The 25,159-nt window shown below is 35.7% G+C and overlaps 6 protein-coding genes across 10 annotated transcripts; 2 read left to right on the top strand and 4 right to left on the bottom strand.

Annotated features, from left to right (window-relative positions):
* Positions 1-1,281: 1,281 nt before the first annotated feature.
* Positions 1,282-3,760, bottom strand: LOC147535120 (DUF1499 family protein). 2 transcript variants are annotated; one of them, XM_086645482.1, is made up of 7 exons: positions 3,329-3,760; positions 3,190-3,246; positions 2,881-3,006; positions 2,694-2,760; positions 1,766-1,858; positions 1,566-1,679; positions 1,282-1,481 (listed from the first exon to the last, which is right to left on the bottom strand). In XM_086645482.1, exons 1-7 carry the CDS (start codon positions 3,511-3,513, stop codon positions 1,428-1,430), a joined length of 696 nt encoding a protein of 231 aa, XP_086501608.1. In that variant the 5' UTR covers positions 3,514-3,760; the 3' UTR covers positions 1,282-1,427. The 2 variants fall into 2 exon arrangements, with proteins under 2 accessions (XP_086501608.1, XP_086501609.1); XM_086645483.1 differs by having other exon boundaries at positions 3,325-3,567.
* A 275-nt stretch (positions 3,761-4,035) lies between these two features.
* LOC147535119 (peptidyl-prolyl cis-trans isomerase FKBP53-like) lies at positions 4,036-7,980 on the bottom strand. 2 transcript variants are annotated; one of them, XM_086645479.1, is made up of 11 exons: positions 7,769-7,980; positions 7,579-7,652; positions 7,244-7,482; positions 6,956-7,101; positions 6,061-6,400; positions 5,473-5,670; positions 4,932-5,202; positions 4,734-4,821; positions 4,594-4,635; positions 4,442-4,490; positions 4,036-4,350 (listed from the first exon to the last, which is right to left on the bottom strand). In XM_086645479.1, exons 1-11 carry the CDS (start codon positions 7,779-7,781, stop codon positions 4,269-4,271), a joined length of 1,542 nt encoding a protein of 513 aa, XP_086501605.1. In that variant the 5' UTR covers positions 7,782-7,980; the 3' UTR covers positions 4,036-4,268. The 2 variants fall into 2 exon arrangements, with proteins under 2 accessions (XP_086501605.1, XP_086501604.1); XM_086645478.1 differs by having other exon boundaries at positions 6,956-7,110; positions 7,769-7,968.
* A 1,476-nt stretch (positions 7,981-9,456) lies between these two features.
* LOC147535118 (peptidyl-prolyl cis-trans isomerase FKBP43-like) lies at positions 9,457-13,786 on the top strand. Its single transcript, XM_086645477.1, has 14 exons — positions 9,457-10,268; positions 10,386-10,459; positions 10,623-10,845; positions 10,939-11,062; positions 11,298-11,426; positions 11,518-11,688; positions 11,783-11,950; positions 12,049-12,216; positions 12,352-12,519; positions 12,659-12,971; positions 13,088-13,175; positions 13,267-13,308; positions 13,391-13,439; positions 13,524-13,786. The coding sequence occupies exons 1-14, from the start codon at positions 10,256-10,258 to the stop codon at positions 13,612-13,614; spliced, it is 1,821 nt and encodes a 606-aa protein (XP_086501603.1). The 5' UTR covers positions 9,457-10,255; the 3' UTR covers positions 13,615-13,786.
* A 46-nt stretch (positions 13,787-13,832) lies between these two features.
* Positions 13,833-16,155, bottom strand: LOC147535117 (peptidyl-prolyl cis-trans isomerase FKBP53-like). The gene is made up of 8 exons (XM_086645480.1): positions 16,079-16,155; positions 15,876-15,949; positions 15,082-15,468; positions 14,820-14,907; positions 14,683-14,724; positions 14,513-14,561; positions 14,206-14,266; positions 13,833-14,055 (listed from the first exon to the last, which is right to left on the bottom strand). The coding sequence occupies exons 1-8, from the start codon at positions 16,089-16,091 to the stop codon at positions 14,038-14,040; spliced, it is 732 nt and encodes a 243-aa protein (XP_086501606.1). The 5' UTR covers positions 16,092-16,155; the 3' UTR covers positions 13,833-14,037.
* A 921-nt stretch (positions 16,156-17,076) lies between these two features.
* Positions 17,077-20,843, top strand: LOC147535116 (glutathione S-transferase 2-like). Of its 3 annotated transcripts, none has more exons than XM_086645476.1 (12): positions 17,077-17,295; positions 17,413-17,506; positions 17,631-17,687; positions 17,786-17,871; positions 18,015-18,086; positions 18,554-18,607; positions 18,732-18,807; positions 19,267-19,328; positions 19,770-19,829; positions 20,244-20,350; positions 20,423-20,730; positions 20,770-20,843. In XM_086645476.1, exons 1-10 carry the CDS (start codon positions 17,278-17,280, stop codon positions 20,343-20,345), a joined length of 681 nt encoding a protein of 226 aa, XP_086501602.1. In that variant the 5' UTR covers positions 17,077-17,277; the 3' UTR covers positions 20,346-20,350; positions 20,423-20,730; positions 20,770-20,843. The 3 variants fall into 3 exon arrangements, with proteins under 3 accessions (XP_086501602.1, XP_086501601.1, XP_086501600.1); XM_086645475.1 differs by having other exon boundaries at positions 17,143-17,295; positions 20,419-20,643; positions 20,756-20,843; XM_086645474.1 differs by having other exon boundaries at positions 17,143-17,295; positions 20,419-20,730.
* A 1,718-nt stretch (positions 20,844-22,561) lies between these two features.
* Positions 22,562-23,834, bottom strand: LOC147535115 (PPR containing protein). Its single transcript, XM_086648379.1, has 3 exons — positions 23,393-23,834; positions 23,105-23,315; positions 22,562-22,973 (listed from the first exon to the last, which is right to left on the bottom strand). Exons 1-3 carry the CDS (start codon positions 23,669-23,671, stop codon positions 22,690-22,692), a joined length of 774 nt encoding a protein of 257 aa, XP_086504505.1. The 5' UTR covers positions 23,672-23,834; the 3' UTR covers positions 22,562-22,689.
* Between the last annotated feature and the right edge of the window lie 1,325 nt (positions 23,835-25,159).

The following is a 25,159-nucleotide window of genomic DNA, read 5'->3' as shown; positions in this document are numbered from 1 at the left end:
CCCATACATCAAACCAACATGTACACATTCATTCTCTCTTCTTCTTAATCTTTCCTATTTAAATTTTATATCAACCTTGTAGTTGAAATAATACTATCACTTTCTAAATCTTTACGATAAACGCATTGTCATATAACCATGGCACCAAAGATTGTAACTCCACTAGATACTACTCATGCCTATGTGTTTGCAGTTAGTGTATCGGATGCTAACGCAAGAAGTTTGAGGGTTACGGTTGAAGGGGATAAGGTTAGGGTCACTAGTAGGGACTGGATATGTTCTTCTTATGAGTTGAAGTGCCCAGAGGATGCCAACACCCAAGCGGTTTCGGCTGTTTATAATGAAGATGATGGTTTGCTTATTGTTACTATTCGCAAGTTAAATATACAAAAAAGGGATGTACCCGTCCAGAAGATTAAGAATGTTAAGTAATGAGGGTTTCAATTAGTATATTGGATGCTTTGTTTTATGTCGGTTTCTTTTTTTTTTCTTTATGTTTCTTTTGTTGCTGAAGAACAGTCCTAGTTCTATATTTGCAGTTAGTAATTATAGGAAACTATGTCAAATTGGTACTATTTTTTCTGTTCAGGAACTTTTCGAAATGGACTAGGGTGTTATATTTTTGTAGCTCTATCTTTCAACTAAATTTCACCACGTCCAAATTTCCTATGCAATGTAAAAAAAAGGTTGGGGCTTTAGGTTTCTAAAATAGCCTTCTGCAAATGAAGACCTCGCCAATCGACGTTGACTTAGGAGGCTTCCTCATTTTGCCCTTCCAATCTTCACCTCACCTCCACCACAATTATTTTCAACCACCACCTCGCTCTTTTTAGAAAATCCAACAGGGTTGCCCTGCTACCGCGAACAAAACGCTGACGTCAGATAACACTTCTGCTGTAGTCTTCTGATTCAGACCCTCAATCGAGGGGTTCGTGGTCGGTCGACTACGACATGTTTGTGGTCGATCGTCCACGAGATGTATATTCTGCAGTGAGAGAGAAGACGAGAGAAATACAACCGATGTGGTCGGTGGGTGGTGGTTGGATGTGGGAGATGAAGATTAGGAGGAAAAAAACCATAAGTCAGATTTTTCTTTACTCAAAACAACATTGCCTCCTAAGACAAATCTAATCCTATGCAAAGAATATTTGGGATGCCCCAAAACAATGGCGAAAAGAAAACACAATATCTGTTTACGTTTTGAGGTAGTACTGCAAAGGACTCAAAGCTTTTGAAGTATAACATGTATGGGTGTACATCGAATTATCATAAGAGAATACATTTATTTTCTATTGAGTATAACGAATCTGTATTATTGATCTCCAATTAAGTATTTTGTTCACAATAAAGTTGGTAAATTGAGTATTTTAATCGATGTTGTTTGTGAAGAAGTTGGAAACAGTCTTTCATTAAATACTAGCTGACTCTCAAAAGGTCCCCTCTGAAGCCCATCCTCTCTTCTCCAATGCTACCCGAAGAGCCTAAATAAAACAAGCAGCATAAATCAGTAAGTGTGAAGAATAAACACTAATCTGAAGAGAGAAAACGTAAAAAGTTGTTCTCACCTTGATTCTTTTTCTATTTACATCAAAATCAAAGTTCCCCAGACGAGAAGCAGATCGATACTCTACTATTGATTTCTTCCCAGGAGGAAACCAGAACTCAACGTCATCCACAAACTATAACAAACATTTCAAGAAAAAAAAAATCAATTATACTAAACAAAAATATGGTTTGATGATGTTTAGAAGATTAATCCATATACCCCCATAATTGGGCTTTCGTATTCAACTCGTATGTAATCATCCTTCTTCTCCATTATTCGCGGCGTAAAGTTGTCTGGTTTTGTTGATCTTATCTGCAAAAAGTATTTAGAGTAATGTTCACTTCAGCTCCAAGTTTGCGGACAATAATTTCAAAGGCTGAACTAGGCTAAAATCCAACTACAACTCTCCTTGCCATATAAGTGTTATTAAAAGAATTCCTTGGTAAGTGATTCTGAGTGAATGTGGTATATCTTTGTCCCGCAGCTATTCTTACATACTTGTTTGCCAAAAAAGGGCATGAAATGTTGCAAATCCTCTTGAAAGAGAGGGTGCCTTCGGGAACGTGGATACATGTGGTGCATTGTTGTTGTCTGCTCGTGTCGTAAGGTTTTAGGTTAAGTCCCGCAACGAGCGCAATCCTCGTGTTTAGTTGCCACCATTGAGTTTAGAACTTCGAACATACTATCGATGATAAGCCGCATGAAGGGGGGGATGACGTCAAGTTATCACACCCCTTATGCCCTAGACGACCCCTGCGCTACAATGACCGAGACAAAGGGTTGGGATCCTGCAAGGGGAGCTAACCCAAAACCCGTCCTTAGTTCGGATTGCAGACTGCAACTCATCTTCATGAATCTAGAATCACTAGTACTCCCCGGTCAGCCATACGGTGGAGAATTCACTATTGGGCTACAGGTGCTGGCCATGCCCAAACTCTTTAGAATTGGCATCATACGAGTATTCTTAAGATTGTAGTATGATAATTAACGTGGTATAAATGTGAAAAGTCTTGTGATATACTGGTCCAGTACCCACAGGTGCATGACAACTCAATGCGGAGTGAAATGGCTAATAGGAGTTCCCTGAGTAATTTTGAATCGAAAACCATCTTAAAAGAGTGAAAGAAATTGATGAAAAAAAAAATACCACTTGGATTAACTCATCCATGGCTTCTTCTCTAGTGACAGGCTTTTTCTTTCCACGATTATAATCCCTACAACAATATAAAATAGTTACCATCCAAGTAAATCACACGACGGAACAGATAGATAAATATGTTAGCAGCCAAGTAAAAGTAGGGTTCACATTAATCTTAAATGAGTTGGAAAATTACCATGGCGGGGCATAATGAGTGAGATCACTGATTTCTTCAGAAGTGGAGATACAATTTTTAGTAGCTGGACAAAGTGCAAGTGCAGCTGGGTTTTTCTGGACGCCCAAGTAATTAGGCTTTTTCCCACTGTACTCATCAAAAACCAAACACTTGCTTAATTTCAAATACTAAAGGTGGTTTATGAAGTTGTATAAGGAGATTATTAGCCGTTGGATTAACTTAACCAATATTAGAGGAGTAAACCAGGTCTAAAAGGATAAGGAGAGCAGGTGAGGAAGAAGAAGAAGAGGGGGTGGGTTATGGGGGTACCTGAAATGGAAGATGGCTCCAATTAGAGCAATCTCGCTGCTCCTCAATATTATCTCCCTTCATTTTTCAACATAACATTCAGTCAGCTCATGGGTGTCAAAATTGAGAGAGAGAGAGAGAGATATGTACCTATACCTACCTACGACCTGGTGATTGTATTGGTTCTTTGGGTTGGTCTTGGTGCTGAGAAGAAGAAGAGATGATAATGCGAGGAGGAGGAGGAGAAGAGACATCATTAGAGATGATTTTGTTGCCTTTGTAAGAACAAGGATGGTAGCCACAGTTGTTTGCTAGAGAAGAAGAATACACCATTGAAGGAGCCATCTCTCCTTTTTTTTTCTTTTTTTTTTTTTCTCTCTCTCTACCTTTACTAATGATATCTCTTTGATGTTGTTGTGTACTTTATATATAAACCTGTTTTAAATATAAAAAAAAATACCTAACCCACTGTCAAAATGGGTCTAAATCCAACAATACCAGGAGTCAACTAGCTACCATTGGAGAATGGGAGAGATTTTTCCCACGTTGTCCACAAGTTTTTTTTGTGTTTTCCCAAACTTCCACAAGCATCATAGGTGGAAGGCTAGGTGCCTGGGTTGAAGTAGGGCCGGGAAAATTGCCCAAATCTTCATCCGGGGACGGCCAGAAAGCCCAGAGGCAAAATCTTCATCGCAGAGGGGCAGACGAAGTGCACATAACCAGGGCCAAAATAGCCAGCCCATTGGTAACCGGATTTTCCGGGCTCAAGCCAAAACAAGAAAATTACAGACTATATATGGTATCCATTTGTTTTGAACCTTTTAATACACTTTTCAACAAAAAAAAAACGAACATATTGCAGAAACCTTTAGATCAAACACAGGTATATATTAATAAGAGTATCTTGATATCATAAAACTGCAATATTAGTTTCATAAACTTCCTACTTCAAAATATTGATAAAGTCTTCTGTCTCTTTTCTCCAACACTGACTACAAAACTCAATCTTCTTCACCATACATGTATGTAATTGTAAACTGTCTGCAAAATGACAATCATGTATGTGGTTTTTTTTTACCAAAATGGATTGTGACCAATGATTAACGAACATCGAGCAATTCCACATCAAATACCAACCATGCGTTCGGTGGTATTTTACCTCCAGCTCCTTTCGATCCATACCTGAATTAGAATATAAACAAGTTTCACATCATCCGGGCAACGCAGGAAGTAACTATGTATATATTATCTGAAAGATAGTACATATAATTACCCCATTGACGGTGGGATCGTGAGTCTTCTTTTATCACCAATTTGCATACCTGAATGTTATGCACAAAAGTCAAACAAGGAGTGGTGAAAACAAAAAAACAATATACTACTTTAAACACAGTCAAAGGCTAGCGAGCCTCTCAGGAAAAATACCATTGACCCCGAAATCCCATCCTTTGATAACTTCCCCCGTACCTGTAACAGAAAAAAGTATAATAGACGACTGAGTTAGAACGGAGATGGAAAACTAGAACTAGAAGCGAATGAAGTCTAGGTGCAATGATTCCAAGTACCTAATCGAAATTTAAATGGAGCTCTAGCAATATTTGAGTCAAATATTTTGCCGGTGCTCTTCAGTTTACCAATGTAACGGACAGAAACCTGAAACCGAGTAAACACTACTTCAATTTACTGGACATTGTGATAATTGTTCATGTTCAGATTGATAGAAACCTCAAGGATTGAATTCGTTTGATCATTGCATACTTTACCTTATTTCCAGGAGTAGCTCTTTTACCATTAGGTTTACCCATATCTATATCCTCAATAATCAGACCATTAGCAAGGGTTCTAACTTTGGAATGCTTTACTTTTTCCTTCTTGCTTGGAGTCACCTCAGTTGATTCTTTCTTTTCGCCATCCTTCTTTTCTGCGGTTTCATCACTCTCTTGCACTTTACTTTTCTTCTTCTTGTTCTTCTTTTTCTTTTTTTTCCCCTCACTTTGTTCTTGATCAGCTACATGATCAGCAGTTTCTGTCTTCCTGTACAAAACATACAATACAAATTACAAAATTTCATATTCCCATATATAGACCCAGTAATCAGGCAGAAAATATCAACTCGCAAATAAATTGAACTTAACAATCTAAGATTGACATGATCCAACAAGAATGAGATGTCCTTGATAGAACGATTGTTCACCCCCAAGCCCAAATATGTCTAAGACAAATGAATGAAGAAGATTATAATAGTAAAAGGGGAATAACATGGCATATCGACATAAAAGAGATAGTAATAACATCAGCGCTCACTTGTCATTGGAAATTTCCTCCTTGGGCTTATCTTTCACGATGTTATCAACTTTTGACCCCTCGGGCTTAGCTTCATTAACTCCCTGATTTTTTTTCTTAGACCGTTCTTTCTTTTCCTTCTTTGGTTTACCCTCACTTTGTTGACCAACATCACTTGATGGCAAAGAATTGTCTCTAGGCTGCTCATCTACTTTGCTTCTACAAATCAAACAAGAAGCGTTATCAAAAGCAAAGATAAAAGCACGTTGAACTACTAATAGTCAAGGAACATATATTGAGCTATATAAAAAAACTTCAAAAAGCAAAAGACAGGATCTTGTTTAATTCACATAGAAGCCAAGGTCCTTTAGCATAACATAACATAAAATATAGTTCACGAAATGAAGATCATGTTCATCCTCAAGGGATCTAAGATATGTATGGATTTACGGTTTCAATCTTGTGAACTTTTATTGAACTCCTATTATGTTCTTTTGTCATTATGTGGCTATGTGCTATAGACGTATTATTAAGTTTATTTAACATTAAGCACCAGAATAAATACTAGAAGATTACAAAGAAATACAAGTATTAGAAGTGATATCTTACTTATCTGCCTCCTCGTCCTGAACAATTGTGTCAATTTTTCTTTTTTTGCCTTTGACGTGACTTGTACCCTCTTCTACCTTCTTCTTGCTTTCCTTAGAAACTTGCTTTTCAGATTTACTTTCTGCATTGCTCCTCCCATCAGCTTCCTTTTTGTCTACTGGAGAAATTGGAAAACCATCTTCATCTTCACTCTCCAAAACCTCACTACCTGCAACACCCTTGACAACTATTTGCTTTCCGGCATCACCCTCTGAATCACTTATCTGGTTCTTCTTCAGACGTTTGCTACTCCCATTCTCATTAGCAGGTTTCTCGTCGTCCACTATTTCCTCAATAACAACTAGATCAAAAGCACAATGAACTGTGAGAGAAATCCAATGACCAGATCCACTTTTGCAAGCAAAACCTTTAGTAGGGGACAGGCAATTGAGGAACGACTGCAATTGACCATTTCATATATTGCCCAGTCAATGAGAAACCAAAACTTAAAAGACATAACTTAACGACCTTCTATCACTGACCTAATGCACAAAGCCAAATCCAATAGACCGACATAGGTAAAAAAAAAATTTGAAAGAAGACATGTATTTATAAGCCCAACGGATTATGGAAAAAAAAAATGAAGTCAAAGTTGGTCCATGGATGTTTGCGACGCCCAAAATCTATGATATCTACTCTTAATAATACAATACAACTAAACAAGTATGCATAATTTGGTTAATGTTGTTCAAAATAGATTTCTTTGCAACCCATTTCTACTCAATGCAGAAGCTCACAATTAGAACGCGTAACTTGAATTCAGCTCATGATATTTCCTATTAACAAACAGAGAGAAACATGACATAAACTAACACAAAAATGAGAAACACACATAGTAGAGCGACATTAAAAGTACCTGAACTCTTTCGGCGAGGTGAAGGTGGGAACATTTCCATATCATCGGAGTCATCACCAATGAAGTCATCATACTCATCCTCCTCAGCAGAGAAGTCACTGGACTGGTCAGTGTCACTCTCAGCAATATCCTCACCGTAAGAATCACTAAACAAGCTAGGGTGAATGAAAACAAAAACCACAATATGCAACAACAACAACAAGTTCTTATAAACAATAAATAAACAACAATTTCTCAAACTTGTTTATGTTCAAGATAAACTAGCATTATGGGTAATCAAAAGGATACGAGTCGTCGTCCTCATGAGAATGGACTTCACCAGGAGGTGTTATATAGTAACCAGTAAGGTGCACACTTCGTGGACCAAGAACTGAGAAAATGACTTCATCTTCTTCCTCAAATTCAAGATCAAGAAGACATGACTCGTTCTTGTCTGGTAATAAAGCACATAACAGAATTGGACTCTTATCACCTATATTACACTGAAGTACACTCCTATTGGTTGATGAACCAGTACCCAAAGTTGCCTGAAACATAAAGTATAATAGTTTCCATCAAGACCCAACTCAGAGAGAGAGAGAGAGAAAGAGATGAAGAGAGAGAGTCTACTGGTTACCACCAACCTGAGAAATGTGAAGTCTTCCGAGATTATAATCAAACCGATGAGTGAAAGGTTTTCCAGTTTTTACTTCGATTCCTGATAAAGGAAACAAAGATTAGATAAACCCTGGTATAAATTTCAATAACTTTTTACAAAAATTTAGGAGGAACATTAGAATTTTGAACTCGATAATTATGAAAATGAAAACTAACCCCAGAAAGCCATTTCTTCATGCAGAAATCGCTCTCAGAATGGATTCGTTTTATGTGAATCTGCTACCAAACTGACGGCCTTAAACCCTAATCCGCTCTCTCTCTCTCTCTCTCAAAGGGTTTTAAAACCCTTTCGCCGCTGCGCCAAATGTATGTAAAGTAAAACTATTTATTTGTCTCCAAAATGAAGCGGGTGAAGTGGTCGTTTGTACAAATTTATTGGGTGGTGTTTGGGAACGGGACTAATTTATCCCGGAACAGTAATTGTACAAATTTTACAAAATTACTCTAGTTATGGTTTTCTTTTCCTTTTTTGTTCTTGAAAGAGTTTGTCTATATGGTTGATTGTATCCAATATGAATACTATAAAATCATGTAGGCTAATTTCCTTTCTTATTTTTCTAACACTTTAATTGAAATCTAGACGATATTTTTGGCTTATTTGGTAAATTTGAGGAGTTTTAAGATAGACCTTTATCAATGGAAGGCTCTTGTTCCTCGGAACAACTATATTTTAGGGTGGATTCTTGTTTGACTTTTAAAGGTGACCAAATTATTATTGTGTTATTGTTATCCCCAAAAAAATATGCGACATACTGACATGTTGTTTGCCCTCCTTTTTAAATTTAACTTCTTTCAACAAAAAAAAAAATCTAACTTAAACATAGGCAGCCTGATTTATTCTTTGAAAATCACTTTTGTGCTTTGAAAGAACAGTTTTATTAACTTCACAAAAAAAAACGGTTTTATTCATATAACCATTATATAATATATTCTTGCACCAAAAAATATCAATTCTATTTTTGTGCTATTCTATTCTTTTAACAACTTTTGGAACTTTTAAAACAATAAATAAAAATAGGTGGATCAATTGTGTCAACGGAAAATGAATCTTGTTGTATATTTGTTGTAATGGGGTTGTGTGAAATTTTTTGCTTAAATGTATCACATACAAGATGTCGAAATCCTTTAGTTTCGAGAAAAATGAAGAGATGGATATATTGAAATTTCCTCTCCTTTTTTCTTCTTCTCTGCTGACTTGACTTAATATCTAAGTTTTTTCGTGACGGAGTTAGAAAGTAAGAAGACTTAACTAGTGATAAGTAAAAAATTTTAGCAAAAATCCTAGTTCTTGTTGGAGTCGTTGAATCATTCTTCTTAGATCTAGCCATAAGAAGAATGTTTGGTATAAATAACTCGCTTCTTGAACTTCGACCCCCGCAGTCATTACGAACTCCCGATCAGTGCAATGGGATTGTCTATTTAGATTTATCTCTTGACTTGAAATGGGAACAGGTCTAAAAAAGGACGTTAGAGTGTCTAAGGTTGGACCGGGAGGGTCTCGTAACACCTTTTTTCTTCTCATCAGAGTTATTTCATAAAGACTTGTTATTGCAAGGAAGAAGGGGAACAAGCGCATTTGGAGAATGCAATACACTCGAGAGTTGTATACGTTGCGTTCGGAAGGATGAATCGCGAGTCGAATTACTTAGCCCTCGTTCTATTAGTGAACTATCTCTCTGAGGATTGTGAGAAACAGTCCACTAGAAATATTTTTGTCTTTGCTTCGACTCATATCCCCCAAAAGTGGATCCTGCTCTAATAACTCCGAATAAATTAAATACATACATTAAGATGGCGAAGAGTTCTTATTTCACCAGAATGAAATCACTTTTTCACTCTTTCTTGTACTAGGGGATTTCATTTGGAAAATAAAATGTTCCGTATTAATGGAGTCCGAGCCATAACTATAAATTCCAATGCAAAAGATCTTATAACACTTACCAATGAGGCCTTAACAATTAGTAATACACAGAAGAAATCCATTCTAGACACTAATCCAATTAGATCCGCTCTTGAAGACAAACTTGGGAATTACGATCTAGGGTAAGATTGTGATCTCTTCTTCTTCTCCTTTGTGTCACCATCATCACGTTATAATCGAATAACCTTATTTCCAAATCCATCATTATCAATTACTCAAAAAAACCCATCATCATCAATCTACACTGAGGAATTAGAGGGAGAAAGAACCCTGTTTAGAGAGAGAAAGAGAGTAAAACTACCATTTGATTTCAAACCAACTTTGATTTATGACGAGGAGTTAGACAGAGAAAAAACTTTGGTTCCAAATCCTTGATCCAAAACCACCATTACAACCCTCGGGTGCTAACAACAAATTTTTCGCGTGCTTTTAGCCGCTCCGTAACATTACTGGCCTGATGGGAGAGATGGGCTAGGAAACGCGGTTCGGATCGAGACACGAGAGTACCGGGAACCGGTACTGGGGGGAACCGCGAGGTAAGAAAACTCTACTGATAAAACTGTAAGCATGACCTCTATCTGCATTTAGGTCGGAGCATCATCTCGTCTTCTATCCTTCGGGGTTTTAGAGAGAGAGAAGGTCATTTACTAGGGTTTAAGCGTCACCTCTGTCTAAAATTCATTAAGATCTTTTGATTTCTCATTGCGATTCCTATCTCGGAAATGGCATTTTGGGGTTAGTTTTTCAACATTCCTGAGTACAACATTCTAATTATCAGCTTCCTTCTTGAAGTTTAATTTCAATGAGGTAATAATCTTGGGGTTAGTTTCTTACAATATGTTTACTTGTCAGGAATCAAACTAGAACCAGGGAAATCTTTCATTCATCGCTTCGACAAGGCACGAGGAAGGCTTCACATTTCTCAGGTTCCTTCCTACCCATTCAATCAAATTCTTTATGCATGAACAAAATATTAGGTTTTGAAAAGATTATAGGGAGGCCATTTACTGTTGAATACCCATTTGATGTTATGTTTCATTTTAGTGTTGGTTGATCTTAATAAGGAATTATTGTTGTTCATTATGTCAGGCAACTTTGGATATTGATTCGGATGCAAAAGAGGCGAGTGCAGTTCGATGTATTGTTGGGGCTAAGAACCCAATTCTCTTATGTGCATTCTTTCCTAAACAGAAACTTTCTTCCTCATTGGATCTCGAATTTGAGGAGGAAGATGATGTTGTTTTTACGGCTATTGGCCCTCGAAGTATTTATCTTACTGGATTTTTTACTGGGGTTGGATTCTTAGAACACGGTAATTATCTTCGAAGCACAAGCATCAACCTGCAGAATATGATTTCTTTCTTGCTCATTCTAAAGTTTTGTGATGTTTCACATTTCATTGCAGCTACGATTGGAGAGAAGAAGGTTGACTTTTGTAGCCATCCTGTTGAATATGAAGTTGGAGAAGGTAGCAGTCATCGAAAGAAAAGGAAATGTTATATAAATGATCAAGATGTTGTGGTGAAAAAGTGAGATATTACTTATGCATTTTCTTTCATATTGTATAACAAAGAACTTTACTGGTAAATAGAGTTTTACCGATTACCAATTAATGAAACAACTATTCAGGTGCATTTTATACAATATAAACAAAAACAAGAGCCTCCTAATGTGCGATTTCAGATTTGCAGTAGTCTATAACAAACTATCATTCTAAGGACTTTTGTTGTTCTTATTTGAGAATGCATCTTGTCTGATTTGTAGAAGTAAGGCATCGGAAAAGATCGTTAAGTCAAAGAAAGTGACTGAAGTCATCCCAGAGGTGGCAAATATTGATAACATGGATGAGGAACCTGTTCATTACAATCATAAGGAGAAGCTACTCAATGAAAAGTAAGCAAGATCGTCTAATTTTAAAGCTTTTGAAGTTGGATACTGAGTCGTTTCCAAAATTGATATTTTTTGTTGGTAACTAATGCTTCAGGATATGCAAAGAGCGTAAAGATTCCCCTACGCCATCTACTGATGTTAGGCATGAGAAGATCAGGAAATCAAAGAAAACACATGATTCTATTTCTAAGCCTAATGCAAAGACTGACACTGTGGATGATGAACCTGTTAACACTGACCAGAAGAAGCAGCAGGCCGGTGAAAAGTGAGAAATGCTAATTAGAGCGTTTGACATTGAATAGTGGGATATTTTCCATATTGAAGTTTCATCTTTTTTTTTTTTGGAAATAATACTTCAGGGTATCCGGACAGCGTAAAGATTCCCCTACACCATCTACTGAAATTGGGCATGAGAAGAGCAGGAAACCAAAGAAAACACATGAAACCAAGCCTAATGTTGCTCTGAATGACACTGTGAACGAGGGACCTGTTAGTGACGAGCCGGAGAAGCAGCAGCCCATTGAAATGTGAGAGCTTCTAATTGTAACGATTTAAAAGTTGTATATATATAATATAATGTATGTATGTGTTTGTGTATTTATTGTATGTATAAATAATTCTACAGAGTACCGGGACAGCCTAAAGATTCTCCTACGCCATCTACTGATCTCGGGCATGAGAAGATCAGGAGACCGAAGAAAAGCCATGAAGCCAAGCCTAATACGGCGAAGACTGAAATTGTCGAAGAGAGACCTATTCACAGTGACCCAAAGGAGCAGCAGCCCAATGAGAAGTAAGAAATGAAATTTTGTTGAGTTCTGAAGTCGGAAGCTGTGTTACCCGACAATTTATCATGGATATGTTATTATTTGATATATGTAACGTGTTTGTGTTTGTGTGTTTATTTTATGAATAATTAATGCTACAGAGTATCCGGACAGCATAAAGATTCTCCTACGCCATCGACTGAAGTCGGACATGAGAAGATCAGGAAACCAAAGAAAGCCCATGACGGCAAGCCTAACGTGGCTAAGACTGAAATTGTCGAAGAGAGACCTATTGACAGTGACCCAGAGGAGCAGCAGCCCAATGAAAAGTAAGAAATGATGTTTTTTTGAGTTCTGAAGTCGGAAACTGCCGTTACCCGACCATTTATCATGGATATGTTATTATTTGATACTGTACTTCATTTTTTTCCCTTTTGAATAATGCCTCCTGTCGATTTGTTGAAGCAGGTTATCTGAAGAGCCTAAACATTCTGCTGCCCCATCTATGGAGTCTGGACATGAAACTGACGAGAGCTCAAAGATAGCACATTCCAACCTTGAGATTGCGAAGACTGATAACATGGATCATGAACCTATTGAAGCTTGTGGTAATGATGCAGATACAGTGAATGAAGGAAATAATGGAACATCCATGGAGTCGAGTGTCGAAGAAGTTAAAGAAGTTCCATTAGATGTAAGGTCCTTCACTAGTGGTCTGGTCATTGAGGAGCTAAAACATGGAGATAAGCTTGATGGTAGAGTAGCTACTCCTGGATGTAAGGTAAATTACTGAGTGCTTACTGGACCTGCTAAAAGTGTTGATAAAAGTTTATTAGATGTGGTAACAAGGGTTCCTTTGAATTCAGGTCGATTGAATTATCTTTTATTTGGTTTCAGGTGACTGTTCATTACACTGGTAAATTGAAGAGCGATGGAAACATTTTTGATTCAACGAAAGATGGTCCACCTTTTGAAGTCAAATTAAGTACTTAACCTTCTGAACCTAAATAAATGTATTAAACAGGTCTGATTTTGTTCTTTGTTTGAAAATTCTTTTTTTTTTTTTTTTCTTATAGGTGCAAATAAAGTTATCAAGGGATGGGAATCCGGGATTGGTGGTATGTATCTCGACTCTTTAAAGACCAAACTTCTTTCATCGATTGAATGTTAGAATCATGTGGATTGCTTTATATGACCTAGGTATGACTATCGGTGAGAGAAGGCGAATCACAGTCCCACCAGCTTTAGGGTATGTACAGCTTTTCTACTAACATTTTTTTTATCAGGTTTCAAAGATTATCTTTCTAAACATAATATCGTGATGGTGGTTCAGTTACGGCGTTAAAGGAGCTCCAGCTAAATACTGTAAAATACCTGGAAATGCGTGGTTAGAATACGAAATTGAGTTGGTCGATATTCGCTAATTCATTGAAGTTCGATGGGTGAAAGCAGAAGAATATGTAGAAACTGTTGTTTTTCGGGGTATGGTTGTAGTATTGGTATATGAAGTTCAATTTTGTACTAGTAATTGTTGCAGTTAAAAGGAAGACTGAGGTCTCTGATCATTTTGAAAGAAATAGAAAGTGATTTCTGTAAGCCCTGTTGTTTTTGTTCTGATTTTGGTACTGATATTAGCCAACAGTGAAAGCTAAAGACAATTTATATAACTAAAAACTTGCTGCTCGAATAATCAATCAAACACGAACTGAATTGGTAATGAAATTTTAGTTGTTTCGTTTATTTATTTATAACACAAGAACGAAAGGAGTGTGATTTGAATTGTTGAAGCTTGTGCCAGCATGAGTACATTAGTATACAGAATGAGACTACTTGTTACTATGCAACCATCATTCCAATTTGCATACCTAAAATGCAAGTAATGAAATGAAATCATTAGTTATATATAAGCATTTACTAAAGTAGATTATAGCAATTTGAATGCCATGAAATATTTCGATTTGGATTAAAAAAACATAGCATAATTAGTAAAGAATTAGACTTTTGGATCTTATTACCTCAATGTCATAAACCAACCACGCGTTTGCTGGTACATCTTTACGCCCTGAAATTCCGTATCTGAGAAATAAAACAACAATTTGCTTCATGAAAAACAAACAATTTGTTTATTGGAAAAAAACAAAATATAGTACTCAATTGCATAGTAAATCATCATATCTAAAATTTCTAAATCAACTTATTTTAAGGTTTTGACAGGTTACTAGAAAATTAGAGGTTGGAAGATAATCATCTTAAAAACTTCTATTTGTTCTTGTTATAAACTTCATATGGAGTTGTTTACACATGTTTTAAAAATGTACATACCCTAGAAATGGCGGAATTGTTACTCTTCTTTTCTCGCCCACACGCATACCTGAAAAATAAGATACTCCTTCGTGTTATTGTTCTTTATAAGCTCAAATAACAACGTATAGCCGTTTTTAGAAAACACAATGCGGTAGTATAAAAAAGCTTATGTTATCTCAATATAATACCATTAACACCAATCTCCCATCCCTTGATAACATCTCCTGCCCCTGTAACAAGAGAGAGAAAGATATAAACTTGTATGAAAAAAAAAAAATCAAATATCTAATTGGGTGTATATGTTAGAGTACAGTAAAGTAAGTACCTAATTTGAACTTAAAAACTTGCTTCCCGATATTTGCATCAAATATATAACCATCACTCTTTATTTTACCGATGTAATAGGCAGACACCTGAAAAAAGGAACAATGCGTAGTTACCGCTACAAAAATGCTAGAGACCTAGAAAAACTAAACCGGGCTGAAATCTTATGTAGCTTGTTGTGATTTGCAAATTCGATGATTCTGATCCACTGAACCGCGAATCACAGCAAACCACAGAGGATTTAGAGAGAGGGGGGGAAGAACCTGAGTTCCAGGAGTAGCTAATATAGTGTTAGGAGAGTCGACCACTTCTAAGTTCTCAATAGTAAGACCACTATCTAAGGTCCTAACTTGATGTCCCTTTACTTCACCAACCTTGTCTTCACTACTCTTTTGAGGTTCAACAACCTCTTTCAATTTAGCCTCATTTTCAACAGATTGATCATTCCCCAAATAGTAACCAGTTAGATGTACACTTTGAGGTCCAATAACTTCAAAAACGACATCACCATCTTCCTCTTCAAACTCAATATCTAATAAACATGTCTCATTTTTGTGCAGTCTCAATGAGCATAAAAATATTGGAATCTTTTCCCCCACTTTGCATTGAACTAAGGTCCTATCTGCTGACTGTCCTAAACCCAGAGTTGCCTGCACCAAAGAAAATTTATTACATACTACTTGTCTAAATTTATAGTCCAACATAATTTCTACAATCTTTAATGAAGTACTGAATATATATAGTTGTTCACTTGTTTGAATGAAGAAATGAGGCGATAATATGGAAGGGGAATGTAGTTAGTGTGTAAGTATGAGGGTAATCTTCATCTCTTGAGCAAGGGTGGGAAACGACGGGATTTCTCTGGTATATTTCAGTCGGGTCTTGGGTGCCCGCGAGCACCATAGACTCAGCCATCCAGACGTGTTCTGAGCCAAGCCAGAGGGTTTTTTCCTACAGGAAGCTTTAGGGGGACTAAAAGAGACACAAGGCAAGTCCAGTAGTCTATTGAAGTTAAATTGATGTATTCCAGTACTAGTCATTGGCATTAGGTACAAACCTGAGAAAGATGGAGTTTTTTTCTGGCTTTGTCAAAGGAATGGGTGAAGGTTTTACCTGCTTCAACTTCGATTCCTAATTAAGAAATAACAAAATTAACAATGGGGGATTACAAAACAAACCCAAAAAAGAACAAGGAAACTGAATCAACTGCGAGTGATTATGTATTCATTAAATGTGGAACTTTCAAGAAATAGAACAAACCCCAAAAAGCCATTTCTGTTTGTTCTGCAACTTGATTGATATGATGATCTTATAAATGAGGTTTATGCATGTATATATATATAAGTAGTATTTGTTAGAACTGCTTGGAAGGAATAAAAATCTAAGATAACAAAGAAAGGAATGAATAGAACAAAAAACCAAGTAGTTTTTGAACTGACTCCAACTTTTAATATCTGATTCTTTTATTTTCCTTCACCCAAGATCAAAAAAGGCTTTTGCTTTCCCATCTGTTAAGGAAGAGAATGATTGATGATCACACTTCAGTAAGACATTGAACTAGTTAAATTTCATTGACTCACAAAAATTACTAAAACGGACTGCTCTAATATGACCACCATGTTTGTCCAATGTTATCATTGGCCCCTGACACCAAGAATCCTTTGTTAAGTTTGTAGTCATTCAACTCAAAATCAATTGGCAATGAGTGGAGGCTCTCATGTGAGATTATTCTCACATCCTTTAGTGGAACTTAATTATTATATTTTTTTCACTCTTTTTTGCCCTTCGTTTCAAAAGTTTCTCTCCATGTCCTTTCTCCTTTTCATCTCCTAGGGAAAAGTCGTTGACAAAAAGTTGTCGACCACGAACCATCTTCTGGCTATCCTAATTTAATTTTTTTTTCTTCCACCTCCTCTACCACTACCACCACCGTTATCTTTTCTCTCTTTTCACCACCACCACCTCTCTCTTGTTGTGCTCATACCTACTCTCGAGCCCATGACATGTTGGGAGCAATGGAAAGCATCTCAACCAACTGGGCTACATGAGACAAGGTACCACCACTTCTCTCTATCCCTTCTATTATTTCCCCTCCTCTTTATTTAAACTCGTGTTGGGGTGAGTTATTTCTCAACTGGCTCCTAAAGTGTGACCAACTTCCCTCGTGGTCCTCTAATTTTAATAAATAACGAAATGACTTATTTTTTGTATTTTTTTTTTATGTATTGACTAAAAGGTCAGATTTTAACTTTTTTTATGAAACTTGCGGATTTGCTACGGACTGTGGCTACTCAATTCGAGACCAACCTAACGGTCTGATGAGGTTGTGCTTAGCAAATGCAAATAGGAACAAATCATCTGACCTTTTGTTTTGGCGGGTAGCTCGTCTGCCTGCATATTCACCTGGAGAAAAAACACAGAAATTTTTATAGAAAAATAAAAGGAAGAAGATCATATTCATGAATCCAAATTCTGAGGTAACCCTATCAATTCCTAAACAACTCAAATTCTTGCAGAATTATATAGAGACAGACAAAGGGTACCCTTAGATTTATTTTTATTTTTTCAAATTTGAACTTTATATTTTTCCACAGGATATATCTTCTTCCCCTACTTCAAAGCTTCAATTATACTCATTCTGGCAGAGTTCATGTTCATGGCGAGCCAGATTTGCGTTAAACCTTAAAGGTTCACCCTTTTTCCCATTTACTTTTACTTTTACGGTTTTACTTATGAATTCGAATTTCTTCTGTTTATGATAATGTAATGTTTTCAAGTGATAATAGGAAGGGGTTTTGATTATTTGTGATAGGAATTCCTTACGAGTATAAAGCAGTTGATCTTAATAAAGGAGAGCAATTTAGTCCAGGTTAATTCCTTATTATTTATCATCAATTTCTGTAATTAGCCTAAATTACCTATCAATTTGATCTGATTAATAATAATAATCTGAAATTGAGTTTGCAGAGTTTGAGCGTCTGAACCCACTTCATTTTGTTCCGGTATTAGTTGATGGTGATGTAGTGGTTTCTGATTCCTTTGCCATTTTGCTGGTTAGTATGATCAAAACTAGGGTTTCTCTTTTTGTGTGTTTGGGACAAAAAAGAAAAGGGTCTATTAATTTGTATGAAGATCTCCGTGTTTGATTTTTCGTAAAGGTATCCAGCATTCGCTAAATGTTGTTGTGTTTGGGCAGTATTTAGAAGAGAAGTTTCCTCAAAATGCTCTTTTGCCTGTTGATCCTAAGAGGAAAGCTGTCAATCTTCAGGTACTTATTGCTAGTAACTTCGATTTTGTAACTTCACCTTCAAATGCCTAACCCACGCCAAAAAAGGGCAAACCGTCCAAGCTCGGTTTAGTAGCATCCATGTCCGGCGTAGACGCGTCCACGCCGGGTTTAGACACATCCATATCGGGTTAGGCTCATGGACCGTGCGGGTGCTTGCAATGGGTTTAGACGTGCATCGCCGCTTAAGGAACGATCGTAAAAAGAAGTTTTATACGAAGGCTATAAGTTGTTGCTGAAAATAGTGTATATATATACATGAAATTTGGCTACCCGTTTCTTGTTGGTCTTGGTTAAAACATATCGATATTTTTTAAGGGTTGGTGGACTTCCTGCTCAAATCTCCTTATATCATCACCCACTCAATCCACAGTTGTGCTGGCTTCTTGATGATCGAGTAAATCTTCCTTAACATCTTATAATACTGTGAAATAAATATTTTGTTGCAGGTTGCAAGTATCGTCAGCTGTAGTATACAACCTCTCCAAATGCTTCAAGTGCTGGTAAACTTTTTCCGCATTCGATATTTTTCCGCTATAAGTGTGAATATTCATAATTCACAGTATAAGACAAGTAATAGTTCAGATGGGTCAATCTTAAGTTACATACCTCTTTCCATCTCTGCAGAAGGACATCGAAGAAAAGGTTGGTCCAGAGGGGCGAAATTCATGGGCTCATCATTATCTAGAAAAGGGTTTTATTGGTTGGTACTTTCATCTGCTGTCACGTGTTCTCTAGATACACTACCATTACATTGTGGTTAATCACATTTAGGATTCATATATTGCGTCAATTGTTATTAAATCTTCGATTGTTGTCACTTAGTATTTCAATGTGATCAGAGATTTTAAACTATAAGTTGGTAGCGAACTGTGTCTGATGAGAAGAAACTGTATATTTGGCCACAATCAAGGTTTCGTAGCTAATTGTATCTTGTGTTATTGATTTGACTTTCACCCTTTCAACTACATAAGCTGGATGCTATATGTTTATGCTTTATAACGTTACAAAGTATTTTTGTTCGGGCTTCCATTACAGCACAGCTTCAGTTTATTCTTCACTTTGTGTTTGTATTCCACTCGGAATCTTAAATACTCTATTACTCCTCCTGTACAAGTAGCATTACGACTCTGCAACTTCAATAGGAGTGTATTTTATGCAGCTCTGGAGCGATTGCTGAAGGATGTTTCTGGCAGATATGCAACAGGAGACGAAGTATTCATGGTTTGTTCTAATCCTTTTATCTGTAGCTTAACTCACCAACATGGCTTTGGCAAGAGAAATATAGATTTTTTATCGCCTATTCATTTCTGCCCGCGAACTCCCAGAGATAAGGTTATTAGTTATTACAATTAATGGAGTTTCTTTATGTGTTAAAGTCCACTTCTGTTTGTGCTTTGCTAAATGAAAATTGTCCACCATTCATGAATTATCTAATTTTTCTATGCCTCCTAACTTCTAAAGCCTCATCTAGACTTTAAACATATGATTCTCCAAGGAAATAATTAAGATCCCCCTTCACCATTTATTGTTCGCGGGCCTTATAACTTGAGAATCCTATATAAGTTAATAGATTTTTGAACTAATATTACTTTATCCTGTTCTTTCGACCAAATTAGTTCTTAATTTAACATTTGATCAAAGAGTGTGTGCTTATATATGCAGGCTGATGTTTTTTTGGCTCCACAGATCAGTAATGCTATAGCAAGATTCCATTTTGATATGGTGAAGGCTTATCTCTTCCTTTTTCTTTATCCTTAATATTTCAATATCTACTCTTTTGATACTCCATTTACTTTTGTACGTCTTTACAGTCTATAGAACGACTATTTTTCTCGTAACTTTCTTTTCTAACATACTCTTGTCTCTCAATTCGAAATTCTCAAGTTGAACTCACGATGACTGGTAATGGAAAAGAAAAAGGGGGATATCTTTAGATGTAACATATGTGGTCCATCTACTACCTCATCCATGGTTATGTGATAAGTCATATTTTGAGTGACGTCTCTCTAATAAGCTTGAGCTTTTAGGGCATATGGTTTTTCACATCAGAACAGATGGTCGTGTATGTGAAAGAAATCATGGAAATAATCTTACAAGACTAATACGTGGTTGTTCTCTACTTGTTCTTATATGCAGTCCAAGTTTCCTACATTGAGTAAGGTTTATGAAGCATGTAAAGCTTTACCAGCATTTGAAGCTTCTTTGCCTCAACAACAACCTGATGCGATCGTAAACTAAATCAGGTTTGTTTCCATACTCATATTGTGGTAAAAACCATGTTCGTATGATCTTGCTGACTTTAATTTCTCAGGCAGCTGGAGATCTCCTGTGATATAGGTTTCTAACTGTAGCAGTGTTCATGAACCAAAACCCGTTCTGTATCGTTGGTTCTAGATGAAGACCCATGTTCCAAGACATTCGCTTAAAAATCTCAATCATTATTAATATTTGGGTGCCTGTTAAATCTTGACAATAGCATATTCAAAGTTGTTTCAGATGGCTTATGCCAATTAATTATTAGTGTTGAGAAAAATTTGTATCAACCTAGCATTGTTGTTTTCATTTAATTATTTGACTTTTTATGACATTTATTGAGCAATTGCTTGATAAATAATAGGAGTATGTAGACTTTTTTTTTTTTTGTTGAGAGAGGAGTATGTAGACTAAGGTCGAAACTAGATAACTTTTATTTATGTTGTGACATCTGATTTGACATTAAGTTACATATTAAAATAACGAGGAAGACCGTGTGGCATGGGAAAGGAGTCAAGGACAACATTTATCGAGTGAAGATCTGAGATCTTATAGACCGGATGGGTACATTTTGCAATGGGTATGGAGCAAATGGAAACGCTTAAATGCACACAAAAGAAAATTGATAGTATATCTATTAATTTAAAAAAACAAATACTAAATGTATTAGCATGAATAGGTCCATAATTTTATATTACAAACATGGTTAATTAGTAAACACAATTAAAGATGAGGAAATTAATTAAAGAAATATAGGTCCATAATTTTATGTATGATAAATTGAGCTGAATTTTGAACAAAAACCTAAATCAAGATGAGGCATCTCTCAACAAAAACCTAAATCAAAATGAGGTGTCATATGGCCTGAGGTCACATGATATATAGTATAAATTTATTTTCAGACACTTGAAGTTTAGCTCTGACTAGCACAGAAGGCGAGGCATCAAGTAATAGCGTATAGACAAGGTTAAACATGTCTTGTTCCTCTCCGTAATTGAAGGATTTAATTTGGATTGTCCATCACCATTTTTTTTTCTTTGGGACCATTTCGGCAGTTGGTACATATTTTTTTGTTTTCTTCCTTTTAGTACTGATGGGAGTTTCTCTTTGTATTATTCTATCAAACAATAAATCATGGTCTTCTTAGGCACCGCCCATTTTAGGTTTAGAGACAGAGAGAGAGAGAGAGAGGTTCTTCACTTCTTTGGTCTTCACTTAAAGATTAGTTATAAACTTGTAATAGAGTGATAAAAGATGGAATTCAGATGTCTTGTAATCAAGGTATATTTGTTTCCCATTCTTCATTGTTTGACAACTACTGCCGGCCCTATTTTCTTCAACTTGTGTTTATGTCAATAACACCGACCTTATTTTTTTCTTTAAAAAAGTATTTTATTTGTTGTTCTCTTTGACTTCAAGAGTTATGACGTTTGCGCACTGTGGAAATATTACTACTTGCAGTCGAAATAAAAATAAAGAGTAAAGGTAGAAACTTACATGGATGGTAGGTTGATGTTCAATAAAGATTAGGTGAATTCTTAAAAAAAATTAGTACAACAATAGTCACCTTGAATTGCTTGTTTCACAAACTGCCTCTTCACCTCTTGGAAAAGCCAACCACAGTTTTAAGGTGAAATTCCCCTGTTTTAATGTATGTCTAATGCCAAATGTTAGGTTGTTAATTCATTTGGGTAGTGATTAGATTTTTAGATTAAGAAGAAGAAACGTGTTTCTGTTTTTCTTCTGATGATGGTGGCCGACCAGTGACCGTCAACCAGCAACAAAAAGTGACAAAAGTTAAAAAAATTTAAGAGTGTTGAAGAGAGGGTACAATAAGAAAACAGAAATCAACGTCTAAGCAGAAATATTAAAAAATCAAAATGAGCCCAAAATAAAAATTGGTCATCTTTTACTATAAAAGACTGTTTTTTGCGAATCGGACATCTCTAGAAAAAAAATGGAACTAACATGTATTTTTAACTATACTAACAAAAAGTCATTCCGATGAAAAATATTTTATAGTGCTTATTGGAATCGGTCCACCATTATTTTCTCATTAGATAGTAAAAACATTTATCCCATTTAATTATAACGAACATACAATCTAAATTTTTATTTCTAATATATACTGTAATCGTATTTTTCTCTATAAATAACATTTCTATTTCAACAAAAAAACATAACGAACATAACACGCTTAATTAAAAGAAAAGAAAAAAATATACTGTATATTAAGATCCCCTTTTTCATTAAAAACTACAAGGTATTAATTCATGACTATATGGTTAAGTTAACAATAGTGATTACTGGTAGTAAAACTATGAAAGAATCACCCACATCCAAGCAAGACACTCCAAAACCTTCTAGTTCTTCTTCCAATCTTACTCATCTTCCTTGCGATGAATGACTGGAAGAAAACAATGGATGATCTTCCAATCTCATGATGATGGTGTGTAGAAGTGATTGATCTTGTATGAACAATCTGATCAGGAGCTGATTCTGAAATTACAAGTGTTTTATCTTCACCATTAGTGCTCCTAAAACTACCATTTTTCTTTCTTAAATAAAAACTTCTACTTCCTACTTCTCCTATTTTATCTGTCTTCTTTATACCTGCATTCAGATCAAAACCATTAGCAATGAGGATTTAAAATTAGTACTATTTTAACTATAGACGTGATTGAGTTAGATTCTGAATAGACATCGATCCTACAAAAAACTATCCAAAAAAAAAGTGTACTTACTTTCGAGGCTAAAATGGGAAAGATGTAAGTCAAATTCCGTCGGTGTCCCACATTTATCGAGGTAAGGCCTTCTCCCTTCGTCACTATATTTATCGACTACTAATTTGATTGTCTCCTCAACACTCGCCCCTAACGGAACTAAAGCTCGAAGGGGACCAGGACTACCTTCCACACTTACATTTACTACCACTTTCGCATCATTTTCGTACGTCTACATCCACAATTACAAAATCAAAACCAAATATTTCATAAACCAAATATATAAAAATGCGTAATTAACAGAATTACCTTGGAATTTGAATAAGAATGGGACAAAAATGGCCCATCAAAATCATAACACGTGTGCCTTCGAAGAAATTGAATTCCGGGTTGGGGACTATGAATTTCATTTTCTTGAATAAAACCAAACAAAATTGGTTCCGACTTACATCTTTGAAGAATACTAATTTTTTTCGAAGACTTCAATCGAGGTTGTTTTGATTTTTTTCTTGGACAATTCGGTAAATTTGGATTTGGGATTTTGTTTTTTTTATGAGGGAATTTTTGTTGAGGTTTTCTTTCAGACATAGAGTTTGAGATAGAGTAAGGTTTGAAGTTGAGGGAAGGTTTTGGAGGAAGGGAAAGGAAGGTAGAGAGAGAGAGAGAGAGTTGCTTAGGAGGAGAGGAGGGAGAAAGTAGTTGTTGGTAATGAAGAGAGAAGGTTGCGTGGAAATGGTGTGTGATACTAAATGTAAAACTGACTCAATTTAAAGTAAAAAATGTCAAAGCTTTTGATTGGCTCTTTAATTTATGTTATTTAACCAATCAAACAAGTGTCTCAAAACAAAGTTCATTAGTAAATGGCTAAGATCTTAGAGATTATGATTTTGTAAGTGTTCTAATATATTTCATCTTTATACTGTATTAAGTCATTTGATTTAATGTCTGATGTATTCATTTAATCTTGTATCTTTATAAAGAAAAGAATAAATAAACGTTAGATCAGATTTAGTTAAGTTGGAAAAGGCGCTTGGCTTTATTCCGAAAATATGTGCATTAGTTCCGTTAAGAATTATCTCACGACATATCTCCATTAGCATTTGTAAAGTAGAGAAGTTTTGACAAATTTTTTTTTTTTTTTGCCAATTACTTTTGAAAGATAGATAGTCTAATGGGCTCTAACAAGATTCAATGTATTAGATCTGGTGTCATAGAGGTAGATCGGATCTTTGAACCGTAGAGCATCTCCAATGCAACACTCAAACTCTAAATCTTACAGTGCCACATAAGATTTTTTTAGAGTTTTTCTTTAAAATCCATCTCCAATGTAAATGAATCTCTAAAGTGATGTGTCAAGATTCATTTTAGAGATCCTTAAGAGGACACTCTAAATTTAGAGTGTCCTCTTGAGTTTCTCTAAGTGTCACATAAGCAAATCAATTACTTTTAAACCAAAATATAGATTTTTAGAATTTTTCTTGAGTGTTGCATTGGAGATGGTTTTGAAATAGAGTGTCTCTAAATGGTCAAATAGGAAAGAGACTATTTAGAGATCCATTTTCCACACTTGACAAATAGGATTTTTAGAGTTTTTCTTGAGTCTTGCATTGGAGATGCTTTTAGCCTACGTGGAGTGGAATTTCGACTGACTCCATCACTAAAAATCTACAGCAGACTAGTTTAAATTCCAAATTATAAAATTTAAGTTCTAACTTATTTATCGGGTAGGAAAAATAATCATACTTACTACTATTTTAAGATATGCTATAGTTGATGGGGTTTGACAAGCAGAGCCTTTAAACTGTCAGTTGATCTTTATATTAAAAAGTTGGTATGAATGGATGGTTAGAATTGTAGTTGCAAACTCATGTACTACAACTCTTTGAAATAGCAAAAGCTTATTGATTTCATTCGAGCACCCTCCTAATTTATGTCATTTTTGTGGATAACTGGATATTTAATAATGTCAGGAAAATTGATAATTAGGTAGCAGAATCATCTATTAGTCAAAAGGTGAGAGCCAAGAAAAAAGAAACTGCGTAATTCTAGGATTAGACCTATCATAACGCTTGGTAT

Source organism: Eschscholzia californica, unplaced genomic scaffold, assembly GCF_041429995.1.
Source record: "Eschscholzia californica isolate CP2 unplaced genomic scaffold, dmEscCali1.0.p SCAF_6, whole genome shotgun sequence".
Taxonomy (NCBI): Eukaryota; Viridiplantae; Streptophyta; class Magnoliopsida; order Ranunculales; family Papaveraceae; genus Eschscholzia; species Eschscholzia californica.
Note: the sequence above shows the minus strand (reverse complement) of the source record. Positions and strands in the feature narration are given on the sequence as shown.